This window comes from Acaromyces ingoldii (assembly GCF_003144295.1).
Source record: "Acaromyces ingoldii strain MCA 4198 unplaced genomic scaffold FA10scaffold_7, whole genome shotgun sequence".
NCBI lineage: Eukaryota > Fungi > Basidiomycota > Exobasidiomycetes > Exobasidiales > Cryptobasidiaceae > Acaromyces > Acaromyces ingoldii.
Window position 1 is genome coordinate 508,144 of NW_020290253.1, and position 13,034 is coordinate 521,177.

The 13,034-nt window shown below is 56.5% G+C and overlaps 6 protein-coding genes and 1 non-coding gene across 7 annotated transcripts; 4 read left to right on the forward strand and 3 right to left on the reverse strand.

The window, feature by feature from the left end:
• Positions 1-55: 55 nt before the first annotated feature.
• On the forward strand, positions 56-4,486 carry FA10DRAFT_304232 (hypothetical protein). The gene is made up of 5 exons (XM_025525330.1): positions 56-277; positions 345-449; positions 522-612; positions 666-4,134; positions 4,204-4,486. The coding sequence occupies exons 1-5, from the start codon at positions 186-188 to the stop codon at positions 4,389-4,391; spliced, it is 3,945 nt and encodes a 1,314-aa protein (XP_025374665.1). The 5' UTR covers positions 56-185; the 3' UTR covers positions 4,392-4,486.
• On the reverse strand, positions 4,445-6,112 carry FA10DRAFT_269427 (hypothetical protein). Its single transcript, XM_025522754.1, has 4 exons — positions 5,856-6,112; positions 5,425-5,795; positions 4,993-5,357; positions 4,445-4,915 (listed from the first exon to the last, which is right to left on the reverse strand). Exons 1-4 carry the CDS (start codon positions 6,047-6,049, stop codon positions 4,559-4,561), a joined length of 1,287 nt encoding a protein of 428 aa, XP_025374666.1. The 5' UTR covers positions 6,050-6,112; the 3' UTR covers positions 4,445-4,558.
• Positions 6,113-6,325: 213 nt separating this feature from the next.
• On the forward strand, positions 6,326-7,939 carry FA10DRAFT_288890 (hypothetical protein; the record flags this gene model as incomplete). The annotated part of the gene is made up of 1 exon (XM_025524242.1): positions 6,326-7,939. One exon carries the CDS (start codon positions 6,326-6,328, stop codon positions 7,937-7,939), a length of 1,614 nt encoding a protein of 537 aa, XP_025374667.1.
• Positions 7,940-7,965: 26 nt separating this feature from the next.
• FA10DRAFT_186122 (GroES-like protein) lies at positions 7,966-9,101 on the reverse strand. The gene has a single exon (XM_025518342.1). It carries the CDS (start codon positions 8,919-8,921, stop codon positions 7,992-7,994), a length of 930 nt encoding a protein of 309 aa, XP_025374668.1. The 5' UTR covers positions 8,922-9,101; the 3' UTR covers positions 7,966-7,991.
• A 180-nt stretch (positions 9,102-9,281) lies between these two features.
• FA10DRAFT_273228 (YOR378W-like protein) lies at positions 9,282-11,094 on the forward strand (the record flags this gene model as incomplete). Its single annotated transcript, XM_025523160.1, has 3 exons — positions 9,282-9,888; positions 9,958-10,831; positions 11,052-11,094. The coding sequence occupies 3 exons, from the start codon at positions 9,282-9,284 to the stop codon at positions 11,092-11,094; spliced, it is 1,524 nt and encodes a 507-aa protein (XP_025374669.1).
• FA10DRAFT_t44 lies at positions 10,995-11,123 on the forward strand. Its single transcript has one exon. It is a non-coding gene; the product is annotated as a tRNA-Cys (tRNA).
• An 809-nt stretch (positions 11,124-11,932) lies between these two features.
• On the reverse strand, positions 11,933-12,937 carry FA10DRAFT_288893 (hypothetical protein; the record flags this gene model as incomplete). The annotated part of the gene is made up of 1 exon (XM_025524243.1): positions 11,933-12,937. The coding sequence occupies one exon, from the start codon at positions 12,935-12,937 to the stop codon at positions 11,933-11,935; it is 1,005 nt and encodes a 334-aa protein (XP_025374670.1).
• Between the last annotated feature and the right edge of the window lie 97 nt (positions 12,938-13,034).

Sequence of the window (13,034 nt, forward strand, 5' to 3'; positions counted from 1 at the left end):
GAGACGCGAAGAGGAAAGTCGAGAGACGACGACATCACGTGATGCAACCCGCCGTGCGCACAAAGTTGACGTTCCATATTAAAGCGCACGCAGCGAACGTCTTCCGTCGTCCGGGTCGACCACAGAAGGAGCGACGACGAGGAAGGTGAAGAAAGACGGCTCCGGCTTGGCAAGAAGAAAAAGCGATGGCCGTTGGAGACCCGAACGATGCGTCTCATGCGCTCCTGTTGCGCTTGTTCCAATCAGAGTTCTTCAGCCCACACCTGGCCCTTTCATAGTGGGTCTCCCTCTCAAGATCCTCACATTCAGACACTTATGCTAACGTTCTGTCGACCTTGGTTCAGTCTCAGGACGTATTCCGACAGCATCGGAATCACCTACTACCTCGTCGATCAGCTCCAAACCGCCTTTGAGCCTGCAGAGGTTGAATTCTACTGGGCCCAATTCTGGTGAGCTGCGCTGTCCCCTCGGCTCCTATTGCCCGGGCGACCCTTGCTCACGAGTCATCTCGCTTGCAATAGTCACCTTCTCATTACCAAACCGTCTCCGTCTCGCGCGCTCGAGTACTTTGTCCTGCAGCGATGCGAGGAGTCTGTCCATGTTGCGCTTCTGGTAGGTTCGAAAAATTGAGAAGGTCTTGCGCTCTTCGCTGACGAGGCCCACAGACGCTCTGGTTCTTTCAAGCCTCCCTCTATGACCTCAGCAGCAACCCACACACAGACTCTTTCCAAATCTGCCAGAGAGTTTTCAATCAATGTCAACGCATCCTCTACGACGACCCACTGGCGGCCACCGATGTTGTGTCGGCTTCCAACTCCGTCGTAGGCAGCTCTACCAAGATCGGGTTTCGACGCCGCCTGAAAATTAAAGCACGGGCTAGGCTAGGCGACAAGATCCTGCCGTCCAACGTACTTCCATGCGTCGTGGGTATCGGTGCTGTCGTTGCAAGCGTGCCTGGCATGCCTGCATTGGCGCCCTTCGTGGGTCAATTCGCAATCGAGCAAGGGAGAAGAAGACCTCAAGGCAAGGACAAGGCGCCGCTCGAGGGGTCAGGCATGCAGAGGATTGCCGTCGGAGACGACGCGAATGAATCGGATGAGGAGCACAACATCAACGATGACGACGACGATGACGACGAAGATGACGAAGATGACGACGACGACGACGAGCAAGAAGTTCACGACGATAGCAGGGAGGAAGACGGCAAGGGCGAGGAGCAGAGTCGTGAGAGTCGCGATGCCGCCGCGCAGAAAGCTCGTGGCCATACCATGAGCCCTCGTTCTACCACACCTGCTCCTGTAGCGATCGAGGAGCAAGGAGCCGAACCTGGCGAGCTCGAGGGCGTCGCATCAGGTTCAGGACAGCATTCATTCACGTCGCCCTTGAGATCTTCAACCAATGCAATGTCACCGCAATCCACGAAGTCTGCCTTCGCATCCTCGACTGGATCAGGTGGATACAATGGTGGCATTCTGGACAAGAGCGGCAAAGGCAATGCCAATCCGCTCATGAACTTCACATCACAGTTCAATGAGCTTCGTGGCAAGGCGACAGCAGCCGTCAACGACGTCTTTGGGCAGACATTCGGCGTTGATTTCGCTCAAGGCGCTGCTTCCTCATCCAGGAGTAGCCCTCTTCCCCCGCCTGCGTGGCATCCACAACGCAACAGGAAGCGGACTGGAAGGAAATCCACCTCGGTCCGAGAGCAGACGTCAAAATCGATGATGAGCCTTGCAGGCAACTCTCGCCATTCGCTCTCGACATCGCCTTTTGCCTCATCGGCCACCCTGGGCGATGACGGCGCAGTGGCAACACCTGACATGGTGTTGGCGCAGTACGATGAGGAAGCACGGAGGCGGCTGCTTCGATCCAATTACTGTCGCAAACAGACGGACTTCTTGCAGGCGCTCCAGGACATCTCAGCACGTCTACTGCTCATCCCCAAGCCTGCCAGGCTGTCAGCGCTGCGCGCTGAACTCACTGCTCTCAATCATCAGTTGCCGTCGGAGGTCTGCTTTCCGCTGTGGTGCAAGGCTGAGGAGGCAAACGATGGCCAAGAGACACGATCCAACATGCCAGAGCAGCAGCAGCAACGCGCTGACAAGGGTGCCACGCAGCGGAAGCGGGGACGGCATCACCGCGTCGTACGAATCAATCCAAGCGAAGCTGTCGTCCTCAATTCGGCAGACCGCGTCCCCTTTTTGCTCCACGTCGAAGTCCTCGACAACGACCTCGACTTTGACCCCAATCGAAGGCAGAACCGCGAGGGCCTCAAGACTCTCGTGATGCAGGAAGACGTTCGGAGGCGAAAGATGCTCATGTCGAGAAACTTTTCTGGTTCGGGCATGGATGTGTCCAAACACGATGACGCTGTGCAGGGCTCGTCGGACTCGGCAACGGTCGCGGAGAGGGAGAAGAGCAAAGTCGGGATAGACAAGGGCTCTTCATCGTCGCCCACTCATAAGCCTGAGACCCTTGCTGTCGAGCAGAGCTCCTCAAATGGGGCACTGAGGCCACCCAGTCCACTCGCCAGATCCCTTCCCGCGCAATCACAGCCTCTGACACCAAAAGGAGCCGAAGAGGATGAAGAGATCGACCTCACCGAGCAGGCGTATGGCGAGGATCTAGCGGCATTCGGGGAGGAGCGAGTAGAAAGCGAAAGCGAAGACGACGATCTCTCGCGCATGAATCTGAGCCACGACACGGCCGCCTGGTCGCATGCACGCGGAGGAGGCTCAGTGGCGCCGGCTCCGGCTGCCCTAACAGGACAAAAGGCGGCGCAAGCGAAGCGTGATTTCTCCCTCGACGAGTATTCGGAAAGGATGCGGACAGCAGCGGTGATGCTTGCCCAGCTCAACCAGAGCACAAATGCCTCGGCGCATCCGATTGCCAATTCCAACCCGCATGTGAGCTCCACCGCACAGGGGGGCTGGAGTAGCTGGATCATAGGTACCAGCTGGGCTTCAGGAGCGCAACCGGGAGGCTTGAGCGAGGTGGGCCAAGGCAGTGCGGGGGTCAAAGCGCCTTTGCCCAATGGGCTAGGTACTAGCGGGAGCTCCACCAACCTCGGCAGTGGCGCGGCTTCCTCCGGTGGGGCAGGAGCAGGAGGTACCAATGATGGCAGTGGTGGTGGCGGTAGCGGCAGTGGCAGCGGCGGAGCACGGCAGGGAGCCCTTGCTGCGGCCGTGCCAGCAAAGGGCGGCAAGAAGCTGATGCACACAGATACCGAGATGATCCGCAAGCGCATCATGCAGGAGATGATGGCGTTGGAGGAGGAAAGAATGGAGCGCATGAAGGCCAATCCAGGGAGTCGACGTCGCAACGGTGTCAATGTCGAGGACGAAGCAACCGTGCAGCGGGCCGTCAACAAAGACGATCCATCGGCAGCCATGTTTCGAGAATCGTGGGCGGCCAAAAAGGCTCGAATCCGAGCTGCGAGTCCGTACGGTCATTACGAATCGTGGGACGTGTTCTCCGTCATCGTCAAGACAGGTGCCGACCTGCGCCAGGAGCAACTGGCAGTCCAGCTTATCCAAGAATTCTCGAGAATTTGGGCAGAGACTGGCTGTCGATGCTGGGTGCGATACTTCCGGATCCTTGTCACGAGTGAGAATTCAGGCATCATGGAGACTGTGACAGATTCGGTGTCTGTCCATTCCATCAAAAAGGAGGCGTATTCGCGGAATTCGCTCCTGGCCAACAACGGTGATCAGCCGGGCCAGCCAAATGGGGGCAAGATCGCCACATACAGCCTGTGGGACCACTACCTGCACAGCTTTGGTGATGCATCTTCGGCCAAGCTGAATCGGGCGCGTGATCGCTTCATGGAGAGCCTCGCGGGCTACTCGATCATCTCGTATCTGCTTCAGATCAAGGACCGGCACAATGGCAACATTCTCGTCGATGGCGATGGCAGGCTGATTCACATTGACTTTGGCTTCATGCTCGGCATTAGTCCTGGCGGCGTCGGTTTTGAAGCGGCGCCGTTCAAGCTCACCCAGGAGTACATCGACATTCTCGGTGGGCTCGAGTCTGAACGCTTTGCCCAATTCAAGAATTTGGTCAAGCAGGGCTTCCGAGACGTTCGAAAGCACGCCGAACGCATCATTACCATCGTCGAGCTGATGCAGAAGGGTGAGCATCTATTCTTTACTGACTTAATTTAACCCGTCATCTCACACCGCCCAAATCTTCTCCCAACAGACTCGAAGCTGCCGTGCTTTGCGCTGGGTGAGCTCACGGCAACATACCTCCGCGACCGCTTCCAGCTCGCCCTGAGTCAGTCGCAGTGTGACGACTTCGTCGATCGTCTAATTCTGGGCTCGGTCAACTCGACATTTACCAGACTCTACGACCAATACCAGTACTACAGCGAGGGCATTCTTTCCTGATCTTTCTCCTCAGCTGCCCTTCTCCCCGGCTTGCTTGTAATTTGATTGAAGGCCTTGGTAGCAAGCCCAAAGGAATCAATGCTGCTCTTCTGTTGCATTTCTTGGCGATGACTTAAGCCAGAGGTCAGGTACTGTACAAATACACCACAACAAGTGAGGGGTCTGGATCAACAACGAACGCGAGCAGAGTACAGCGTCAGCTCCTTCATCTCGATGGCCTGGCTGGTCACCTTGCTCTTCTTTGCCGGTGGCTTTGTCGATTCTACCGGCGGTGCGGCAGGGACCTTGATCCGATTTGTCCGCGCAAACTTGAGCAGAAGAGCGTCTCGCTTCTTCTTGTCCACGGCGACATCGTCGAGATACGGGAGAAGGTCGTCGAGGAGCCACTGGGATCGCGTAAGGAAGAGATCCTGGAACCGTTGGGCAGGGTCGAGGGGCAGCGTGTCCTTTGGATAGTACTGGATGCGAAGCGGCTGTGCCGACGTGGGCTGGCTAGGAGGGGTAGGAAAGAGAAGGAACTCTCCCTGGATGCGTTTGGACCACCGACAGATCAGCCAAATAAATAGAAAAAGCTGCTCGAATGGAGACATGGTTTACGCACCTTTATCTTGCTGAGGTCCACATGCTCTGCAAATGTTTGGCCGACGCTCTTCTTCCACTTGTCTTGCCATTCTTCGAGTAGCACAGGCTGTCGTGCATCGACGGCTAGCAGCCTCTTGCCTAGGAAGCGCACAATCGCATCGCTATCGAGTGCGACATGAGCCGGGGGCTCGCTGAGTGGCTTGCCGAACCATCTCGTTAGCAGGGCATAGGCAACTTCATTTCTGATTTCGTGCTCCGCCGCGAGAGCCTCCAAGGTAGCGGTGAGGGGAATCGAGGTTGGCTGGTATGCATGAAGGTCGACGTGGTTCAAGAGGCTCTCGAGAGCGAGAAACAGATAGTCTCGAGACACCATGCGGTAGAAGCCTGGCCGGAGCGGACGAGTGAGTCATCTCATCTCCTAAATGTCTCTCTGGGAAAGTGTGACACTTACCATCGAGCAGGACGACGTGGTGGCTGTCCAGACCCGTCTGCAACTCGTGTGTGCTGGTCTGCACGATGGAGCGCACCTCTGTGGGCGTGTAAAGACGAGCCTTGACTTGTGTCTCCTCCTCCTCCTCGCCCTCGAAACGACTCTCATGGAGCAGCGTGCCGATACGCTGAAGGCGCGGCATGACCGGCACCATTTCCAGCATGTCGCTGACATTGCTCCGTACTACGACGCCTCCGCTTTCATCTATGGGGTCAAGGGACGGGAGCGAGCAGAGGAGCAGCGTGTTGGACTGTGTGATTTGGCGGAGCGCATACGTCCTGCTTCGCGTGCAGATGACAGCTTCGTCGCCGTGCCTCCCATTGATTGTCAGTCTGCTTCTCGGTCAGATGGATGTTGATCCTATGCTCTCTATGGTCTGACGGAGCACTTACAAGTGGCCCTCTTCCTCCTCTTCTGCATCACCTTCATCGTCTCGTCCCTTTCTCTTTGCCGTCGTTTGGCGTCGTTGCTTCTCCTCGACCTCGGCCAGCACTTCGTCTGGAAGCTGAAGAAGGTGGTATTCGTTGCTGTCTGACGATGACGCCGTGACCAGGTGAATGCTGGAAGGTGCCTCTGCCGTTGGCATGGCCGGTGGTGCTGAAGTGCTGTATTTTGGGGGTAGAGAGAGAGGAGCGAGCTTCGAGCTTATTTCCCGCCTCACCAACACTTTTCTCGGACACGCGCGCGACGCGTTACCTCCACTGCACAGCCGTTCTCGAGGAGGACGCCCGGACAGCAGCGGCCGGGGCTGGTAGCAATGGAGCAGCGTCATGGCGATGACGAGGACGTCAGAAGCAAGCGACGTCGGGTCGTGCGTGCTTGTGAAAACTGCAGGCGTCGCAAGAGGGGTTGCAACGGCAGCATGCCATGCAGCGAGTGCACCATCCGAGACTTGGCGTGCGTCTTTGAGGATTCGCCCTACTTTCGCCCTCCTCCTCCTCCCCCACCTCGTCCTCCTCCTCGGGCAGCCTCTGACTCCATGCCTGTGTCTGCCGTCACTCCAGTGGCCCTCAACGCGCTCAAGTCAGACCGATCACTGGAAAAAACGCCCAGGAACAGCGTACAAGACGAAGGTTCTTCAGACCGGCTAGGCACGAACACGGCTCCAGGCTTTGTCAGCTCGCTTGCTCGCAACCTAGAACATCAACCATTGGCTGCCCCCTCGCTGACTCGTGCATTGGGATGGTGCTGTGCAGTGCGCCCTCACTCCGACAGACCGCTGCTTCTGACGCAGGGAGCCTCGCTTCACGATCTCGTCGATGAAAGGGAGGCTTTCCGGCTCGCCGAGGTATACATCAATGCCGTTCCTTCCGTTTTCCCAATCTTTGCGAGCGCACAAACAGTCTATGGACTCGTCAGAGACGCTCGAGGTAGCTCGTTTTCCACAGTGCCGGCCTCCAAGAAGGCGGCAGCAGCCCTCGTGTGCGCCTTGGGATCCGTCTTTTCGGCAAGGGCTTGTGCAAACGAGATGGCGCTCTGCGAACTGGCCGGTGCCCTGCTCTTTCATGAGTCGATGAACTTTGGTCCTACGACTGACAGCATCGTAGCTTGGGCACTGATGTGCATCTACAAGCGAGCGACGGCGTCCCCGCACGCCGCTTCCTCAGCTAATACCATGGCAATGAGTGTCGTCGAGACTGTGTTCATGCACGACCAGCAAGAGCGCCATGGACCATGGCATCACCTAGGGAGATCAGAAGAGGAGAAAAGGACGCAAGCCGTGAGCAAGATTATTTGGTTTCACAACCGAATGATGGGCTCGGAAACAGGCAAGACGACATTTACAGTCCGCCAGGCCGCCCTCGACGAGTATCTGCAGGCCGACACGGGCGTCGACAAGCTCGACCAGCTGATCCGTCTCTCGTACGCCGCTTCCGTCTCCCCGACCGACACAACGCGCGAGCTCGAGGAGCGCATCTTGACCCTGGGACAGCTGCCTGAGAATCAGAGCTCGATCATCGACGATGCTTTCCACATCTTGTCAGAGGCCGACGTAGCCTTTATATGCTATCGATCCATCCGCGCACGACGTGCGGCGCAGACTCCCGAGACGACGCAGCAGCTCATCCATCTGGGGCTGCGGGCCTCACGCGCCGCTCAGCGCCTGGTGGAAGAACATCGACGATGGTGGCAGGTACTGTCGGTACCCTTCCAGCTTCTTTGCATCCTTCTTGCCCTCGACACACCCGCCAGCCTGTCGTATGTGCGAGAGAGTCTCGACATTTTGGGGGCCATCGCCCAACAGCTTGCAAATGACTCTGCGTGGGAAGCTCATTCGACCGCCCACCACCTCGTTCGACTATGTCAAGAAGCAAAGAAGCGTGATCAAGACGCACTGGCTGCCGCCCTGCGCTCCACTGTTCACGGGTCATCGGGCCAAGTCGATCACGACTGGGACAGCAACATCTTCCTACGCGCCGACGATGCTACTGACTGGGACAAATTCTTTGATCTCTGGCTCCCTCCGGCCCAATGACGACTGCGCAGCAAGTGGGCAGGGACAGTTCTTTATTGGTCTAGGCAACCTATTAACAGAAGGAGACGATGCAGCGACCTGAAAGAGGACGCGTGCCGTCGAGGAAAGAGACGGCTTCCTCGAGGGTGACGGTGACAGTCTGCTTCCCGTTCTCGGAGATAGATGCAGCTTCGATATCTGGACGGATCGATTCGAGCTGCTGGGCAGCATGCTCCGGAGTGGCCAGCAACGTGTTGCAACCCAGAAGCGAAATTTGCCTCCTATACACGTCCAACACGTCGATCGAAAGCTGCTTGGAGCCGGTCCGCGGCGCGCTGATAAAGGCCAGCCTTCCGAAATTGGCAAGTGCAGCCACACAGGCGCTCAAGACCTCCAAGTTGCCAGTCGTTTCGAGGATGACATCGGGTCGCGGCGTCAAGCTCTTCAAAGTTGAAGCAGATGAGGTCAGGTTGACGTCCGCCTCGGCACTTCGATAAGCCCGTAGCACGCGACACCCTCTTTGTCTGGCGAGCAGGCAGGCCGCGCTCCCCACAGCCCCCTTGGCACCGGTGACGAGTACGACGTCTCCTTCTTTGACCATCGCCCGGTGGAGCATTGTCTGAGCCGTTGTCAATGGTATCCCAAGGGAAGCAGCCTCGATGAATCCGAGACTGGCTGGCTTGCTTGTCAGGCTGTTCTCAGCTATAAGGCAATACTGGGCAAAGGTGCCGTCCTGGTCGAAGCTCAGACTCTTGCCGCTTGTGCCAAAGACTGCGTTTCCGACGAGGTGGCTCGGGCCTTCTTCGACGACACCGGCCCAATCGCGACCGAGGATGCGAGGATATGTGGTATATGGAAAGCTTCCCTTGGCATTGAGAAGATCCGAAGGATTCAGACCGGCCGCCATGATCTTGACGACGACAAAACCATCCTTGACAGTCGGCTTTGGCACTTGCTTGATCACGGGCTTGGCGTCTGCGCTCTCCGTTACAATGGCCAGCATGGTCGTACGTCCCAGTCTGTCTCAACGACAACAAAGAACACTCGCCGCTTTATACCCTCTCACACTCTGTCAGGATTCTGCCATCCCATATATGGTTCAATGGCGGACTCTCCCGAGGCGCATTTGGATCCTAGCAGGAATCCATGCTAGGAAATTACGGCCGCACCCGAGTCGTGGATTTAAGCATGCGAGCGGCTTTTCCGCGGCTTGTTCCGCGCGAGTTTTAATTTCTTCCACGACCGATCGGACTCGCAGATATCGAATAGGAACAATGACGGCGATTGCCAAACGCGGTATAAGTAGGGACGCATATGAAGCGCATCAGAAACCTCTCTAGGGTCCGCCTGCTCTATAACCGCCATGTTCTCGACTTCGCCAAGGGAGGTGGCGCTCGTGTTGACGCTCTGTTTCGCACAGCTTCTTACCCAGGCTGGGCTTGGACAGAGTGTCGCACCCCTCCACTACATCGGCGACAGCTTCGGCGTCACAACGCCTGGCCTCTTGAGCTGGTACCCTGCCGGCTTCAGCTTGACCGTCGGCACCTTTATCCTCCCTGCTGGCCGACTGGGAGATGTCTTTGGTCCGAAGCGTCTCCTCCTCATCGGATGGGCTTGGTATAGTCTCTGGTCGCTCCTCGCCGGCCTTGCGATATATACCACGAATTCCTTCTTCATCATCGCGAGGGTATTCCAAGGCATCGGACCCGCGCTCCTCTTGCCAAACGCTGTTGCTGTCCTTGGGCGCATTTACAAGCGGGGCAGAAGACGGGAGATCGTCTTCAGCCTCTTTGGCGCCACAGCGCCGTCCGGGTTCCTCGTCGCCGCCGTCTTCGCGAGCATCTTGACCGACCGCGTCTCGTGGAGCTGGGCATACTACCTCATGGCCATCACTTGCGCCTTGCTCGTCGTCGCGACCTGGGCTTTTGTGCCCGACGATGACGAACCAGCACAAGCCCAGGATCCCGGCGGTGATGGGCATCTCGAGGGCGAGAAACGGATTCAGGATGAGGATAGAGAGTCAGGGAGAGAGGACGGAGAGGATGGTGGTCGTGTCAGCATCAACGAAAGCAGCGATCCGATCTGGCAGCGTATCGACGGCACAGGAGCGCTGCTAGCCGTCTTGGGACTCGTCCTCGTCAACGTGCCCATCAACCAAGCACCGATCTCTGGATGGTCTGACCCGTGGGTCGGAACACTTCTGGGCGTTGGCGTCTTGTTCCTCGTTGCCTTTGTCCTTTACGAAATGCATTGGGCCAAACACCCTCTGGCGCCCCTGGCAAGTCTGACGAGAAACTCCATCTACGTCCTCGGTTGCCTCGCGCTGGGCTGGTCAAGCTTCGGCATCTGGATCTACTATCTCTGGCAAATTCTCGAGCGACTTCGAAGACAGCCAATCCTCCTTGTCGCGGCTCAGGTGGCGCCAGCGTCCGTCTCTGGCTTCCTCGCAGCAATCTGCTCTGGCCTTCTCATGGGCCGAATCGGGCCGTCGCCTGTCATGCTGATTGCCATGCTCGCATTCATGACGGGCAACATCCTCGTCGCTACGATGCCCGTTGATCAGACCTACTGGGCTCAAGCATTCGTCTCTTTCATCGTAGCACCCTGGGGCATGGACTTGAGTTTCCCCAGCGCGTCGATCGTGCTGAGCTACAGCGTGCCTCGACACCACCAGGGCGCTGTCGCGAGCATGGTCAGCACAGTCATCAACTACAGCATCTCCATCGGTCTTGGGCTTGCCGGCACGATCGAGGTTCACCAGAATCGCGGGGGCACTGACGATCTCAAGGGCTTTCGGGCGGCCCTGTACCTCGCCATTGGTCTTGCTGGCGCTGGCGCCACGATTGCCTCAGTCTTCTTCGCATCGAGTATGATCCAGGGAAGGGAAAAACGGCGGAATCGAGCGGCCGTGGCGTAGACATTTGTACTTGTGCATCATCAATGATAGATTTGTATTGTCCTCCCAACCCGCCTACAGACCTTGAGTGACCTCGTAACGCAAGTTGGGATTAGCGTCCGGAACAATTTCTTGCGTTGAAGGTTCATATTTCAACACAACCCTTCTTACTACAATAATGTTTCGGTGGCGAAATGGCATCGCGTGCGGTTGCAGTTTTTTCCGGCCTTTTCATAGGTTCCGTTTGCAACAGAAATCTTCGTTTGTGGAGAGCCCGTAAGAATGGGGGTTCGATTCCCTCCCGGAACTTTTTGAGATTTTTTTTGGCCCCTTCGAGGTATCATTCCTCCGATATCGACCATGTCAGTGTAACATATGTAGAGAATGGGCGTAGGGGCGCAGAACGCTGTTGTCGGCGAGCTTCTATCCCTTCGAGCCGCCAAACAATGGCAGAAACGCGTCTTTCTCACCGGTACGCCTACTAGCTGCCCTTGTGGCGACGGTAGCAGAGTACTTGGACTCTCGGTAAATGGTTCTCAATAAACAAGCAAGGACATCATAGGCGGCGGAGAACACCGACGATACAAAAAGTGCTTCTTCGTGAGCTTTAGAAACCTTTTGTGTGTACTCTTTCTCGCTGCAAAGGCTGGTTTCCCTGTTCCGGAGCTCTTCTTCGTCCTCAGATCACGCTATGACCTCCTCATCCGGCTTCTTTCCCGTGTACACTCTAGCTCTAAGGGTTGCTTCTGAACTCTTCCTCAGCTGAGAGCAGTTTTGCCGGCAGAACAGTGGTCGTCGTGGGGCTGGAGGAAGCAGTATGGCCGAGTGGACGATTTGCAACAGAGTGGTCGAGCGTACGCAAAGACCTCCTCTCGGAACGAGATGGGTCACAAGACCTATCCTGGCTCATGATTCAGCTCTTTTCGCCTCGTTCTTGTTTGGAAAAAGAGCCGTTGGCACCTTTGAGAGAGCAACAACAATCAGGAAAGCAGAAGTTGATTCAAGAATGAAGGATACTGATCGTTAACGAAGTTATACGAGGCATCGCTTTGGCGGCATTCATACTAAAGCCTTGAAGCGTCTCGGCCAAATTCACTGGGTCTTCCGAGAAAGTTTGTCTAGCTAACCTGGCTGCGAGAGGTGCGGATGACAGGACTGACATCATCGTCAAAGTAGGGCCCCTGCTCATCGAGGCCGTCTCGCTGATTACGTGGACACGAAGTTTTAAAGTGGCCAGCTTCACCACAGTGGTAGCACTTGCGCCGAGAGCAGTCTCTGAGGCTGTGGCGAAACTCTTTGTTGGGGCGGTACTCTTTGCAGAAAGAGCACGTAGCCTGGCGTCCAGTGTAGTGCATCTCGTACCGGCGGTCCAGGACCTTGATGTAAGCTGGGAACATGCCTACGGCCTCATGTGGAAAGCTGATGCTGTGCACGTCACCGATCAAAAGATCATCGGCAGGGAAACGTAACTGCGCAAAAACCACACCAGTAAGGTGAGGAGGGGCTTTGGTTTCCGGATAACCGATCCGCTGAGCCCAAAGAGAGACAATCTCCAGCTTGGTTGGCCCTGTCGAGATTGATGAGAATGGGCGCTCCTGGCAATAGAGATCGTTATACTGCTTGACCATGAGCTGCAGTGCTGAGCGAGTTGATTTCAGCGGGGTCTCTATGAATTGTCTGATGATGACGATGACGTCCGTAGGTGGCAGAGTGCTGCCCCTGCCAAAGAAGACGACGTTGTTGCCATGGAGCTGAAGGACCAGTTTGCTCGCCTGTTCCACTTCAGCCCTGTTGGAGAATTGGATGTCGACAAAGTTTGCCTGCCCTGCAATCACTGGAAATGATACCAAAGGCGTCTTTGTTGGCGAAGACTGAGAGATCAGGCGTAGCACCTGCTCGATCAGGATGCTGCGCGCTTGGGTGACCTGAGTGTTGTCATCCTTGATGAAGTTGCCCAGGATCCGGTAGCGCACAGTGAGAGGTGCGACATCGTGGCAATCCGACAGGCTCTCGTAGATGTCATCGAAAGAAAGAAGTTGGCACTCGGGCATGCTTTGAAGTAGTACGCCCGAGATGACCTGAGCAGGAAGGCCTTGGCAGGTTGGCGAATTGTTGGCTTCCATAACGATGAAGATGGAGGAAGGGAGAACTTATTGGCACGGAAAGGGGCATATAGAGTCTACCATGTTCTCTTTCCCTTTGTTGCAAAGTGGGAAGAAG